The following is a 15,497-nucleotide window of genomic DNA, read 5'->3' as shown; positions in this document are numbered from 1 at the left end:
TGTGGTTTCCTTTCTTCAGTATCCCCTCGTTTTTCATTTATGGTTTCTTGGGAAATGTTATTGAAGAATTCTATTGTAGAATGCAACCGAATTCACAGCTTAATGCATTCATCAAAATAAATGTACGCACAGCATTTAATGTGTGGATTTGTACACCTGATGTACTAAAAGAAGAAGTGTTAATTCCTTGCAGACTATTACCAGAGGATTTAAAATTTCTGCTAAACTGGAATGTCTGTTTCTATGTGAGGCATTTTCCCGATAAAATCCTGGCACCACCGCTAAAGAGGACAGTTTTATACAGAGGAAAACAACAGCAAGTATGTTCCCTTAGGACAGTTTTAGCTTCAGTGTATCCACGCTGCCTAGTTATCTCTGTCTTATTTTATGCCTTTGTTATGAAACATAACGCAGCTTTACCTGGATGCCCTCCCGGATATTCAGGAATTAGCTCAGTAAGTTGACTGGCTCTGCCAAATGCAAGACCTCCAGAAAACCGGGAGGCTCTGCCGCCTCGCCCCTCCCCCTCCCCACATCTCCAGAGGCGAGCAGAGGGGTTAAGGCTTATTGGAGAATAGAGGAGAGGGGAGGGGGAGCCCCGAGGAAGCCCGGAGCGGCAGGCCGCGCCTCCAGGTCCAGCTTTCATCAGCAGCGCAGCAGCTCCGGCGGCGGCGGAGCTCTGAGCGCCGCTGTGAATTGCGAGGAGGGAGGGATGCTGCTGTCAATTTGCGGGACCGCTGCTGCGAGGGGTGGGCGTGGCCTCGGCGGCGTGGATGCTCGTTAGGAAAGATGCTGGGTGCTTTTTAGTGAGGAGTCAGGGCTGTGGGGGGGGTGTGTGCACCAGCGCGGGGGAGAGAGAGAGAGAGAGAGAGAGAGAGAGAGAGAGAGAGAGAGAGAGAGAGAGAGAGAGAGAGAGAGAGAGAGAGAGAGAGAGAGAGAGAGAGAGAGAGAGAGAGAGAGAGAGAGAGAGAGAGGGAGGATTGGAGGAAGGAGGGAAAGAGGGAGTGAGGCTGAGAGACCCAGAGGTGCTGAAGACAGAACTGGCAGCAGAGGGGCTGCGAACAGGACCTGAGCGCTGGGAGGGCCACTCAAGATCTTTTAGGGGAGCCCGATCCATGCGAACATGGGGTCAGTCACCGGAGCTGTCCTCACGGTGCTACTTCTGTCATCCACTCAGAACTGGAACAGGGTCAGAGCTGGGAATTCCTGTAAGTACACAGCCAATGGTTTAAACTTGCGGGGGGGGGGGCGGGGGGGCTTCCAACTTTCGTTTTGTTGTTTTTAGGATTATTATTCGCAATTGATAAAGCGTGTTGCTCTAAATGAAGCATCCCTTAAACCTTTGGCAAATATGTCTGGGTTTACACCTGTCTTTCCTCTCCGGGTCTGGTCAAAATATGCAAAGTCTCATTTCTCTTTTTGTCTGTGAGCAGAACCTTATCCTGTCGTGTTTTTGAATATTCATTGAGAAAGCTCAAGTTTTAGTAAAAAAAACATTACATTAGCATCTTAACCGGGGAATAGCCTTCGAATGTTTCCATTTCTTCCTTTCTTAGGATTACTGAATTTTATTGGAATTATGTCTTAACAAGAAAACAACTGGCAGACTTTCCATTCTGCTGCATTAGCTGAGATTTCTGAAGTTTGCCGTTTGGCAGACGGATTGCTGGCTGCATCTTTAAAACGAAGCCAGGCTTGTAACTGAAATGCACTGCAGGGTTTGGGAGCAGGCTTGGTGGAGGTGAACTAACATTAGGAGCTGTACCCTCACAGCTGAAAGGAGGGCAGAGCACTCCTGGAAGAGGGGACAGGAGTCCTGCATTTTGCTAAAGGAAAAAGCATTCTGGTGATTTTTCCAAAATAGTATTATTCTCCAGTGATTTGAATTTTTAACTTCAGAAATTATTGGCGATTGAATACTCTGATTCAGAATCGATTCAAGGAAAATGTATAAAGATCCTATTTCTAATTTAAATACTATTCAAAATAATTTGGCAGAAACTCTCTCTATCCACTTTTTACTAGAGATAGAAAAAGTTTTAAAAGTTGTATTTGGCTAAAAAGTGCCTAAATGGAAGAATTTCCCCCCTCTTTGATGAATGATAAACAAGCTCTGAAAATACAACTTTTCATCTCTCCTGGATTTTAAAGGGAAAAGCTCATTTGCTTTTCAAGAAAGGAGTATGGGGCCTGTTCAGGGATTTATTTTGCTGTTGTGTAACCAGGGTTAGGTTGGGGTGGTTACAAATAAAGCCAGTAATAACAAGGTGTTTGCTATGGCACATCCCTTGAGTACACTGAAGTGCTCTGGTATGGGAAGAACATTATAAAGACCCTTTCTGGGTACAAGGGAAATGTCCATTTATATTGGATGGCTACTGTGATGGTGTATTTGCATTCACTATTAGCTCATTTAAAGGCACGGTATATCAACCATTCCAAAAGAAGAGAACTTCACTCAGATGCTGCACTGTTTCAGATTCAGTTTTAATTTGGGTCAGAAGAATCGAATGAGTCAGTATTATAAAAGGTGCATATTGGTGCCTCGTCAAAATCGTGGAATGCTGTAATGGTGGCATGTGGCAAACATTGCATCAATCAAATGCACAATAACAACACAAGCACACGCAAAGTTTTGTAGAGAAGGCATAAATAATTCATCCTCCAACTCCTGAAGTTCAACAAAAAAGGGAAGCACTAGAGGTCACTCTTACAATGTAATGCACATTTCTTGCAGCATCCTTCCCTTAGCGTGGCCTGGATGCAGTCCTGTCTTTTCAATGCACCACCCGTATTCAGGTTTAAAACATATTGATGTGATTGATTGCTCTACTAGTTGTTTATATTTGCTTGTTTTCGTGAGGTCTAATGAAAGGCAGATCAACATTAAACAGCCTTCTTTTGAAATATATCTTCTTAGTACAGGAAAGAGGAGTGGCTGAGGTCTGAGGAGAGCAGATATTCATGGGTGCTTAACTCTGGCTGAGTCTGTCTCTGACACAAAATTTGAATCCTGGGTCTGTATTCTACCAGCCTTGGTTTGCTCAGGAAGTATTTTAATGTTCTCCCAAATATTTGATACACTTAAGGAACCTATAAAATTTTAAATCGTTAGCAGTATTAAATATGTAAGTTGGAGTTCTTGGTTACCATATGTTGCGTTGACAGTTCTTAAAGTGTCAAAAATACAACTAAATGACTTCAGATAATTAAAGATGCATATAGTAATTTCTTTTTAATATCTCTTTGGCAGTGTGATTTGCAGCAATGTATAAAAAATAAAAACTTATTTCCCAATTTTTATTTTATCTTAAAATATTTATTAAGGATTTTTTTTTTGGAAGGAAACAAAGTCTACTTATTACCAAGGTACTTCATATATTTTGTCCTTTTTGGAAGAACAAACATACATGTTTACCAGCAAGATTGGGATTCAGTGTATGGACAGTGACCATCCACCAGCATAGCATTTTTTTTAAGTGTTACACAGTAACTTCAATAATAATTATTTTGAACAAGGCATTATATTAAAACATGAATCAATCTTGAATACCAATATTAAAGTGGAGAGAAGTGACTATAAAGAAAATGAAAGGGCAGTCTTTCAGGTGAATAACAAAGGCCTCCTCCCTTTATTTACATTGGATTCACCAGGAGCAGGTCTGTTATCCCAAGTGAGTCCAAGGCTGCATGTGAGAGCTTTCATGGGACAGGACTCTGTAAGCCGAGAGTTAGGTACACTTCAATCTGAATGTTAGTTGATCTGGTTAATTAACATGGAAACTACATTAGGAGGATTCTATGCAAAAAACCACACATGCATGCACATACATGTTCATGTATATGTACAGGGGTGGGCAGAAGTACATTCACAGTTGTGATTATGCAAATAAGAATTTATTCTTGTATTATTATTTATTATATAATATTGTCCATGAAAAGAGCTGTAAACCTACTCTTGCCCCACCCTTTTTATGTTCCTGTGTATATGTGTATACAAATATATATACTAAACCACCAGGCCCATGTGCTTACATTTTTGGTGTTTCTACTTACTCCTCTTCTGTCAGAGGTTAACATATGTTGGAAGGACCACATTCTTTGCCTACTAGTGCCCTACTTGACATTACAAAAGTATCGAACCAGCCCCAGGTCTTTCCTCTTTGTTCTGGTCAAGATGAGTTTGTTATTATTTGATCCTTTTCATGAAAGTATAGAGACAGATTCCTATGGAAGGGCTTGGTCTTTGAGGAGTCGCAAAGGCTGTTGGTGTCTTCACTTGCTACTAAGAGACATGCCCTGAGAAGGGAGTCATCTCTTTATTTTATAATCGTTCTTCTGAGCCCACAGCTTCTTTCTGATCATTAAGATGTTGGGAATGGGGTTGACTTGCCCCAGAAGAAGGAACAGTTATAAGTAGTAAGGCAACTAGTAGTTTTGCTTTCATTTTTATTCTTACAGATTATGTAATAGAGGCTCTCTGGCCTCAGGTATACTGAGCCTTACTCTGAGATTAGTTACTGTTCACCAAGTGGCATATGAATGACTTAATTAGAAGTAAACTTCTCCCTGCATTCTCTCTTTTCTCTAACTGATATAAAGCCTATACCTGATAATTACCCTGAAGGAAGTACTAAAGAATATGTTAAAATCAGCAATAGATGAGGGTGATTGCTTGAGCAGAGGATCATTCCTGTGGAGTCTGGAATGCACCTGGACAGATCCTCAGATTATTAAAACACAATCTTGTAATTCTTTCTAAAGTTGCCTCTTTCCTCCTCTTCCCCCCAATTCCTGTCCAGAGAAAGAAAGAACTAGAATATAATAATAAAGTACTGATAAAATTATTATTATATGATGCATGCATAAGTACCTGGGCTGTAGTCATAAAGTTGAGCATGCATGTTGACTCACTTTTCTAATACCAACAGTGATTTTCATGAATTTGGTGCATTCTTCCCACTCCTGAGGCCATGTATCGTCAATCATTTTCATAGTAACAGCCTCTAGCTATGTGGTTGCTATAGCTCATGGCTAGCAGGGGGATCAAACATATGACTTTCACATATCTAGTGCTTACTCTAAGTAATAAACACTTTAATGTTTTCTAAAATTAATTTTGGAATTTGAATCACATAGAAATAATTCCTTAATGGGAGTGAATTGCTACATCAATTTTGAATTAATTTAACTCTTGAAAACAAATTAATAGAACATCAGTTGTAAGATAATGTAATATTTAGCGCAAAGGTTGGTAAAATACGGTCCATGAGACAAATTTGATCCACTGCTTGGTTTACAGAGCCTGTGAGCTAAGAATGGTTTTTACATTTGTAAATGATTGAAAAAGTTAAAATGAGAATTATTTGTGGCACAAAAGAATTTATGTAAAATTCAAATTTCAATCATCTATTCTTTTTATTAGTAGTCATGTATGGCAAAAATTCATACTAAGTTATTATTATGCTTTGAAATTTATCAACAAAAATTTCTTAGAACTGATTTCTCTCGTTATATAAGGACCTATGTAACATTCTTTTAAATTGTTGACTTTTGATTTAAATAATATACAATATAATATAATGATGAGGCATAGACAGTATACAAATTATACTGCTACTCTGAACTTTAATTATCAAGCACACAAATGCATACTTGTAGAGTTCTGGTACAAAAGGTAGTCACTAGAGTTGTCAGGAACTATAACAGAAGAAATATCCCAGTTAATATCTTCCTCATAAGTTTCCTTTTAAAGGCTTTATTGTTCAGAAAACTTGTTATTTCAGTGAGTATAAATTATTTGTAACTACTTGTTAAGTTTTAGCAATTTTGGTTGCTAAAGGGGCACTTTCAATCTCAAGTAATCCCATTAGTATAAGAAATTCAATAAAGTGTATAAGTAAATGCATCTTAAATATTTTGACTATGGATTCTGTTACTATTTTATATTTTCATGAGTATAAAATATTCCACTCCATGATAATGAGAAACTCACATTTAGGAAAATGATCTCATTGGAAGTGTTTTCTTGTCCTGTGACTTTTAGAGTAATAGCTTCCTAGAAATTCTAAAATTGGCAAACTTTCTAGAATAAATTGAAAACTAGATTTTCATTTAAGTACTGCCCACTGAGAATTAATAATAATTGACAGGTGCCTTTTACATATCCATAAGATAATTAATTTTTATGTAAATGTCTCGTCTATTTGGAATTATATTTATTTTTCATCTTTAAGAACAGATGATTGTCCTAATTTTATTTACATTATATTCTTTAATACAGTGTTTTTTGTTTTTTTTTTAAAGTTTAAGTTAAAAACTATAATGGGATATATTTTAAATTTTCTTTTCATTTAAATTCCATTATAACATATTGTTTTATCAAAATATACAGATATATGTTAAAGTAATTTATTTTTCAAAATACTGTTTGTCATGTTTCATCTCTAATAAATATTTATGTATTTAAAAAGACCAATTTCCAAATCAAAGCAACCTAGGACAGTCTCATAGAGTTCACTGAAATGCGACTCACTCTGTGTGGCAACAAGAATTGTTATCGGGTTTATGACTATTCACTCTGAACGAACACCAAAGAGACAGTGACACTCACATTACATGGTTCTAATTTTTTTTTTTTTTTTTTTTTTACCATAGAATACCAGTCCTGCTTGATAAATACCTATTTTTCACAATTTGATACTATATTTAGAATTTGAATCCTTTTTATCTTTGATAAATCAATATTTGGGCATCCATATTGTCAACTAATGCATCTATGACCTTTAGGTTGGATAAATCAATATTTGGGCATTCATATTGTCAACTAATGCATCCTATGACCTTTAGGTTGCCAAGTAGTTAGGTTACCTAAGAAGTCCTTCACAATTCTTTCCAAAAAATCTTTTGCTTTCCTCCTTAGTGATTGGAAGTTTACAGAATGGCTTAGCCCCTGAAAACAGTAGGAAGAATAATAAGGATTTTTTCAATTTGTTACATAAATCATGGATATGCATATCCAGATTGGTAGGTAAATATTTCTGGTGAAAATAATGCAAGCTTTGACCAGATTTTTCCCGGGGTCTGGTGTTTCAATTATTGCTTAGTTTAATTTTTTTTCATTTTTATTGATTTAAAAATTGTTGCTTCAATAATTTGTTTAGTATTTATCTAGAATCATTGCAATTTTTCCAAGTTAACTGGTATAATAGGGAATGGTGAATCCATCAGAGACTATGTGCTTAAAATAGGAGATGCTTCATGAATTAACCACATTTATGAGGTGAAATGATCTGTGTTATTGTTGGTGGTGGGAATGGGGTGAATTCTCATAGAATAATAATTGCTTTAATTGGTATTTCAGTTAGAAACTTCTAGAAATACTCTTTAATGAACACATCTTTGAAAACAGGTTTTACATTGTAGCATCAAATGCTAAGATAAGTTGATTTTGGTTACTTTAAAAATAAAAATATCAGAAAGAGAAATAAATGTCCCAAAATAAATGCAGACAAAAGTTATGGAGCTTTAGTAGACCTGTGACTATCATTGAAAAGTCCTTCTTAAAGGAAAAGTGAACTCATCAAAAAGCCCCACTTTACTGAGCATGCTTACGTGAAATAATTTGCCCTGAAGACTGATATTGAAATTTGAAGGCTTTGAGTTTCTTTAAAATGGTTTAACATTTTTTGAGAAAGAACATAATTTACTCATAACTCTAAATTACAATAAATTGCATTTCTAAATAACAAATGTCATTCACCATAGGGTTATTTTCTAAGTTATATTTTTGGGGAAATTCTTATGTCTGAGATTCTAACATTTCAATTTTTTCCCCCCAATGAGTTCTAAGGCTGTGATTGTCTGCATATCTATAATATATAATAAAAGCCTAATATGCAAAATGACTGCTTACTATGATGTGCGATGACCACCAGGAGGTGGCGTGGAGCATGGCCGGTGTTGGCGACCTGGTGCTGGCAGTGGGTGGCAGTGGACGTGCTACTGGCCCCAATGGGCCCCAGCAAGAGTGGGACCCTGGTAGGATGGAGGAGCAGGTGAGCGGGTGGCGCAAGGCCAAGGTGGGTGTGAGCAGGGGGCCTGATCAGCACCCCGCAGATGGCGACCAGTGGTGGTGGTGGTGGTGGTGGTGGTGAGGGGAGGCCTGGCCCAGATCCATGGTCCTGCAGATGGTGACCTGACCATGGTGGCAGCAGGGAGCACGGGGTCGTGGGCTGGGACAGGGAACTGGGAGTAGGTGGTGGTGAACAACTTTCTGTGGCACCTGGGCTGGGGACTGCGATCTCTCGCCAGCTGCCTGGGGGCAGGGGTGACGGGGTTGGAGGTGTAGTGAGAAAGCAGGGTGTCTGCTGAGCTTGCTCTCACTCCCCCAGGATGCCCTCCCCCGGGACGCCAGGCTCACGCACCAGGGATGCCCTGTGCTCAGGTGCTGGGTGCCTGCAAGGAGCCCACCCTGCACTCACACTGCCTCTTCTGGGTAAGCTGTGCCACAGCCACATGGACCACAGGGCTGGCCTGGCTCCGTGGTTCACGCAGGAATTGGTCTGCAAGGCCCTCGAGGAGAGAGCACGCTGCCTGCCCAGCTTCCGTGCCGCACCACTGGGCAGCTCAGAGGCCCACCCTGCGTTGGCATCCGGCTGCACTCACCATAACTCCACATGGGGACTTGGGCGTGGTGACTCAGGTGGAAGGGGGTGTGTAGGGGCCCAGGGCGCAGGTGCTGTCTAGGGCCCAGAGGTCAGCTGGGACCTGCCCTTTCATGCCAGACACTTGGCCAGGCCTAGGGACTGCACCCATGCTCAAATTTTGTGCACCAGGCCTCTGGTGTGTGTGTGTGTGTGTGTGTGTGTGTGCATGCACATGCATATTCTCCCCCACCCCCACTAGAATTATTGTTCCTTTTTTATAAGCTACCCTGTTTCCCCGAAAATAAGGCAGTGTCTTATATTAATTTTTGCTCCCAAAGATGTGCTAGGTCTTATTTTCAGGGAATATCTTATTTTTCCATGAAGAAGAATACGGTACACATTTATAGTTAAATGAAAATAAAGGAAATTTGTTACCTGTATACGGTACGGTTGTATGGTAGTTGTCAACACAAACCAGACAAACTGTGAATCCTACAGTATCAAGAATTTACTCATTTATTCAATGACAATCATGTCATCATCTTCTGTTACATCATCATAACAATCCAATTCCTGAATTTCCTGGTGAATTTCTTGTGACTCCATTTCTTTCAGAATCAGTGGACCAAATCTCTCATGTTTAGCCTAGGGGGGGCCTTATTTTCAGGGGGGATGCCTTATATTTCACTCAGAGGGAAACCTGTAAGTAGGTCTTATTTTCGGAGGATGTCTTATTTTCGGGGAAATACAGTAGGAATTTAGCTCCTTCTCATGCAGATTGCTCTCCAGGGTCCTGGAGACTCGTTGGTAAGACCAAATCTGAGATGCTACTGCACAAGTGAAGATATTTTCCATTCCCAGTTGACTTTTGGAGGATAAAATTTCCCCCCAAAATGTCTTTTGCCAAGGTATTCACATACATGGTACCTGAAACTAAAGTATTATGTAATAGAAAAGAATGCACATGCAAAATCCATTATAGATGATCATTATTGCTTCAGTTCTCCTGAGGAAAATGGGTAGTATTTGGAAGAGGAAAAGTATGTGTAATTTTTTTTCCTCCCATTGAATTTCCATCATGCTTCACAGAAAAGTGGTACTCTGCTAATAAAACAGGAGAAATAGCATAACAGGAGGTAAAAATGAGCCTGTTTATGTTACAGTTAATGAGTCATTCCAATGTAATAATTGGAAAAGTGAGTGAAGCCTGAAAACATTTGACATCTTAAGTAGTTTAAAATTAGTAACTATAAAAATTTTTAATGCCATAAGTATTTAATAGAGAAGTGATGAAATTTACCTCTAAGGTTTTTAAATTACAAAGGGAAAAATGGTATGATATGTATCAGTTAGCCTAAAGCTTTAATTACTTTTTTTTATTAAGTATCTCTCATTACTTAGCAGTGCTTTACAATAAGATATTATATACTTTTCAATTGTAAAAGACATATTTGTATCTGTAACCGCTTCTTTCCCACTGGCAATTACGGTACAAGTGAGGTCATAGGCTGATATTAGTTTAGAAACAGCATGTAAATATATAAATTCACCTGCCTTCCTCAATTACATTTATTGTGTAGTGTTCAGATAAACTATAACCTGTAATTTTATTACTTGACATACTCTGCAATTACAACCTGTACAGAGATATTTTTAAATAGATTTTTATTGAGGGACAGGGAGAGAGAGAGAGAGAAACATAAACAATGAGAGAGAATCATTGAGTGGCTCTTCCTTCATGCCCCCACTAGGGATTGGGTCTGCAACCTGGCCATCTGCCCTGACCCAGAATTGAATGGTGATCTTCTGGTTCAAAGGTCAACATTTGACCACTGAACCACGCCAGCCAGGCAGTACAGAGATATTTTTAAATGCCCTCTGAATGAGGAAACTGATAAACTCTCCTGGAAATTGGAGTTAGTAAATGCCTGGATGACATTGATCAGACATTTGAACCCATGGTCCCCAACTGAGATCCTCAGGTTTTCTTGTCAATGAAAAGTGATTACCTTTGCTGTACCAGACCAAAGGGAGAGAATTTTTTTTTTTTTGAAAAATCTGAGGAAATTAAAATTCCCTCTGGGCTAATAGCTTTGCTCCAAAAGATGGAATATATGTTTAGATCTTCAAGACTTGTCTTTAGCTTTCAAAGTTATTAATATATGTTCGTCATTTAAAATATGTTAATCAGCAGATAACCAAACAAAAGGAAGGAACTAAATTGAAAATAATATGTAAGGGAAATGACCTGCTGAGGTTAAATTGTCATTGTCATGGTCTGTGTGTGTGTGTGTGAGTGTGTGTGTGTGTGTGTGTGTGTGTGTGAGTTCATGTGTGGCATGCATATACTGGAAGATTTTGTGGGGAAGATTTTGTGGGTAGGAGTTGGGGAACAATCCATATTGGTAGAGAAATGGAAAACATTGCCCCTAGTGGCACATTTTAAATGATATTTGGAATAATATAATAACACATTCTATACTCCAAATAATATATAATTTGTTGGAATATAGAATATGATTGTTTCTTATTTGTGACCATATGAGAATAGTCTTCAGTATGGTTTTAACACAGTCTGTGGGATTTTTAACACAGCAAGAGACCTTCTGAGGTCCAGTTTAAACTCATCCTGACCAGACAGGAGAGGGTCAGGTTGCCCTTTTTGATCGCAAAGTGCTTCATTTCTTAGGGTCCGGCACGAAGACCTCAGCATTTGCAACACTTACCTCAACTTCTATTCATTCCCAGGGTGCTAGTTTTTCTGAACATGGCAGTGACAGCAGAAAATTGCTGGCGAGATTTTGGCTTTAAAAACCCCTAGATAAATTGAAGCATAATTCAACTCTCAGAGACAATGCCATAAAGTGATACTGGTACCAAGAGAAGGGCCTTATAAACAAAGTTTCACATTGTTCCCATCATTCACTCTTAGCTGGGAGTTTTGGCTGACGCTAAACAAAAAGAATCTATCTCCGGGGCAGGAAGTTGCATGGATGCTTAGCGATCCTCATAATTAAGGATTTATAATACATATTTACATTTGCCATGTTTTAGATGTTTGGGACTTAATTAAAAGAACATTGCTAAAATAAAAGCAATTCTATCCAAAGTGGTGGTGAGGGAATTCTGTGCAAGGTTATGAAGCTGCTCAATTAGGCTCTTTTGTTCCACTGTGCGTATGATTTCTGTGCTCATTTGAACTGTTGTGCGTTAACGTAGAGTCTGTATGATCATCCTGTGAAGAAAACTTCACGTGCCTGTAAAACGTCATACCGCAACCTCAACTATCCTAAGACCTATAACTTTCCCAAAACAAACAAAAGAGGGAGGTAATTGGGGAAAAGTTCTCGAACCCACTTAAGAAAGCAAAGAGCAAGCAGTGAAGATAACATATCGGTTCCTTAAAAATCATGGCATCCTACAGGACCTAGTCACAAAATTCACAGAATGGAACATGATAAAATATTTCATAGGCCAACATCTACCAGAGCAATGAAAAGCGTAGGCTAATAAAAACGTGGTGTAGAATTGTAAGTGCTCAGAATAAAATGATGATCACAACAGTTTGCTATGCTTGATGGATAGAGCTGAGCTGCTTGCCGGTGTGGCCACATTCATTCCTTGAAAGCCAAGCTGCCCGCTCGCCTGTGGAATGGTCTTTCTCGGTCTCTCTCTGTAATTGCAACATGAAATAGATTAGCATGAAAAGAATGTATGTAGTATCATTAATCACTGCACCATTCTCCAGAGAAGATGCTGGCAGGGCTGTGTTTTTCTGAGTTAGCAAAATTGAGCCTTCCGTGATCATTTTCCTCTTTCATTTGCCTGGATGTGAGGCTGGTCTGGCGGTGGCATCTGTCATCTCAGTGATTGCCAGGGTTGATTTGGCTGGTACAACTGGAGAGGCAGCTGTCCCCTTCCTCTTGCACTCCTTCCTGGGATTCCTGTTCCTTCAGTTCCATATCATACAATATTTTATTTTATTTTATTTTAAAAAAATATATTTTATTGATTTTAAAAAAATACATTTTATTGATTTTTACAGAGAGGAAGGGAGAGAGACAGAGAGCCAGAAACGTCAATGAGAGAGAAACATCGACCAGCCACCTCCTGGGGATGTGCCCACAGCCAACGCACATGACCTTGAGCGGAATCGAACCTGGGACCTTTCAGTCCGCAGACAGACACTCTACCACTGAGCCAAATCAGTTTTGGCTATTTTATTGATTTTTTTACAGAGAGGAAGGAAGGGGGATAGAAAGCTAGAAACATCGATGAGAGAGAAACATCGACCAGCTGCCTCCTGCACACCCCCCACCAGGGATGTGCCCGCAACCAACATACATGCCCTTGACCAGAATTGAACCTGGGACCCTTGATCCACAGGCTGACGCTCTATCCTAGGGGTGTCGAACTCAATCAGAGAAGGGGCCAAAATCTAAAATCCAGCCTAAATTGCGGGCCGAATGGTTTACTGAACAGTCATAAACTGTCATTGTGATGGAAACACAGTGGAGTGAAGTGATGACAGCATGGTGCGGGCCACATTGTAAGGCCTGGCGGGACGGATTTGGCCCGCGGGCCTTGTGTTTGACACATGTGCCTATCCACTGAGCCAAACCGGTTTTGACCATACAATATTTTAAAATACTATACATGTTATCATATTTTTAGGTAGGTTTTCTGTAATGCATTGATAACATCCATTTTAAGGTGTGCTTTTAAAAAAATATTGATTTTTTTACAGAGAAGAAGGGAGAGAGATAGAGAGTTAGAAACATCGATGAGAGAGAAACATTGACCAGCTGCCTCCTGTACACCCCCACTGGGGATGTGCCCGAAACCAAGGTACATGCCTTTGACCAAAATCAAACCTGGACCCTTTCAGTCTGCAGGCTGATGCTCTATCCACTGAGCCAAACCGGTTTTGGCCATTTTAAGGTTTTCATCCAAAAAGAAAGCAAGTCTTACCTTGCAGATATTTAATTGTTAGGTGTTTTTGGCCTTAGTTCAGACTGGGTCAGGGCACAGCAAACAAAATACCTTCCTCCTCTGTATTTGCTGATCATCCCATGTGTGTCTGTCTTCTCTGCTTTGTCACCTTTTCTGCCTTGACCCCATGTCCTTTAGCTTCTAATCATGTGGCCTTTACATCTGCTGTTTCCTTTGCCGGCATTGCCCCCAATCACTAATTTCTGAATCCTCCTGGAAAAATTCTGCACAAAGCAAGTATCACCTGCTTTCTCTATAGAGTCTAATTTGGTCAAACCACCTCAACTCTCACCATTCTCTTAGCAAAAATTCCATAGCACCTCGAGTGTTCACCTGTCCCTCTCCTAACATAGAGTGAAAAACTGATTGAAAAATGTCTCTTTCAGTAAACTGTAACAACTTTGAAAGGCAAAGGTATTATCTTAATTGTTTCTGTACCTGCAACACCTAGCACAGTGCCTGGAGTAGAGAGGCCATTCAGTCAATGTGGAATGAACACGCTGATAGACGGGTTTTTTTTTTTCTTTCAGTTGAAGCACACGCACACACATACATACACACACATACTCACACACTCACAAGATGAATGGAAGCAGGCTAGATACATTGTAGTATTGTGAGTTAGTTTAATGATGAACAAGTCATCTTGATTTAGAAGACCATTAATTTTGCTGTTTTTTTAAAACTGTATTTGGCTTTGTACTTAACTTTATTTATATTTCATTTACTTAGGTTTCATGTTTCATTCTGGTCTATCATAATCCATTAGGATACACATTCTCATGGCCAACTTACTCTTATTGTGTCTTGCTGTCTCTCTTCCCCTCCCCAACCCCTTCTTATTTATAGGCAATATAATTTGATAGGCCAATGTATCAAATCCTTTGGCCGGAGGAATCTTGATGGACAGAGGAACAGTACATCAAGAATATAAAGTCGGAAGGGCATCTTCCTCCTTCCGGGCTGTCCTGTGCCTCTTCATCTGGGGCACCTCCCAGGGCATCTCCTTTGGTTTGGAAAGTAGAATTGCAAAGTTCTGTCCACCTGCTGGGAAAAACAAATTTCTTCATGGCTCTCGGACATCATTTCCTTCATGCTGGCCTTTATTTTACATTTTCCCACTTGAAGACCCTTTTCTTTTACAGAGAGCATAACAAAATTAAACTCAGTTTTCCCTTTTTGCTTCATCATTAATTTTAATCAGCTCAACAATAACCCACAACGTCCAGACCAACTACATCATTAACTTCAGAAAGTGTTCCTGCAGCTTTCCTGCTCTTCTTTTGCCTACAAATGCACACAAAACTTTTTTCTTTGCCTTTAGCAATTTTTACAAGCACTAATGAGTTCTGTACATTTATTTTCCCCTTTAATTGCACACATGTTCTTTTTTAATGATTTTCCGGTAAAACTTTATCACTTTTTAAGATTCCTCTCCTGTTTCTTCCTCCTATTGTACACCTTTGTGATTATATAGTTCATGGCTTTCCACACATGTTGACACGCATGATTAATGATGAGAAATGTTCCTTTTGCATTGGGCTCTGTGGACGTTAAGGTGGGTGAAGTGTACCTCGCAGGCCTGTGAGGCAGGCATTAGTATCACTGCTTTACAAATAGGAAATTGTGAATTAGGAGGTCCTTCCAAAGCCACTGAGTAAGGAAGAACGAAGCTGAGGCTTGGACCAAGGTTAAGTGAGGCCAAATTCCTTGCACTTTGAAAATCAATACACTCACTTCCTCCAGAAGCCTTTAAAAGCATCTCCACTGAGTATTAGAAGCCACACATACCTGCTCTCAGGGTTCCCTCTCTGGTCTGATAAATTCTAAGGTAAATGCTGCTTTATCCCAAGGAGT

The 15,497-nt window shown here is 39.5% G+C and overlaps 1 protein-coding gene across 1 annotated transcript in view; it reads left to right on the top strand.

The window, feature by feature from the left end:
- Nucleotides 1-956: 956 nt before the first annotated feature.
- Nucleotides 957-15,497, top strand: part of CNTNAP4 (contactin associated protein family member 4) — a 237,277-nt gene continuing 222,736 nt past the window's right edge. Inside the window, exon 1 of the mRNA XM_036440763.2 lies at nucleotides 957-1,208. Coding sequence (XP_036296656.1) covers nucleotides 1,124-1,208 — 85 coding nt within the window. The 5' untranslated portion in view covers nucleotides 957-1,123. The remainder of the gene's footprint in view (nucleotides 1,209-15,497) is intronic.

The sequence above is a fragment of the Pipistrellus kuhlii genome, unplaced genomic scaffold, assembly GCF_014108245.1.
Source record: "Pipistrellus kuhlii isolate mPipKuh1 unplaced genomic scaffold, mPipKuh1.p scaffold_m20_p_17, whole genome shotgun sequence".
Taxonomy (NCBI): domain Eukaryota; kingdom Metazoa; phylum Chordata; class Mammalia; order Chiroptera; family Vespertilionidae; genus Pipistrellus; species Pipistrellus kuhlii.
This window is presented reverse-complemented; position numbering and strand designations above follow the sequence as displayed.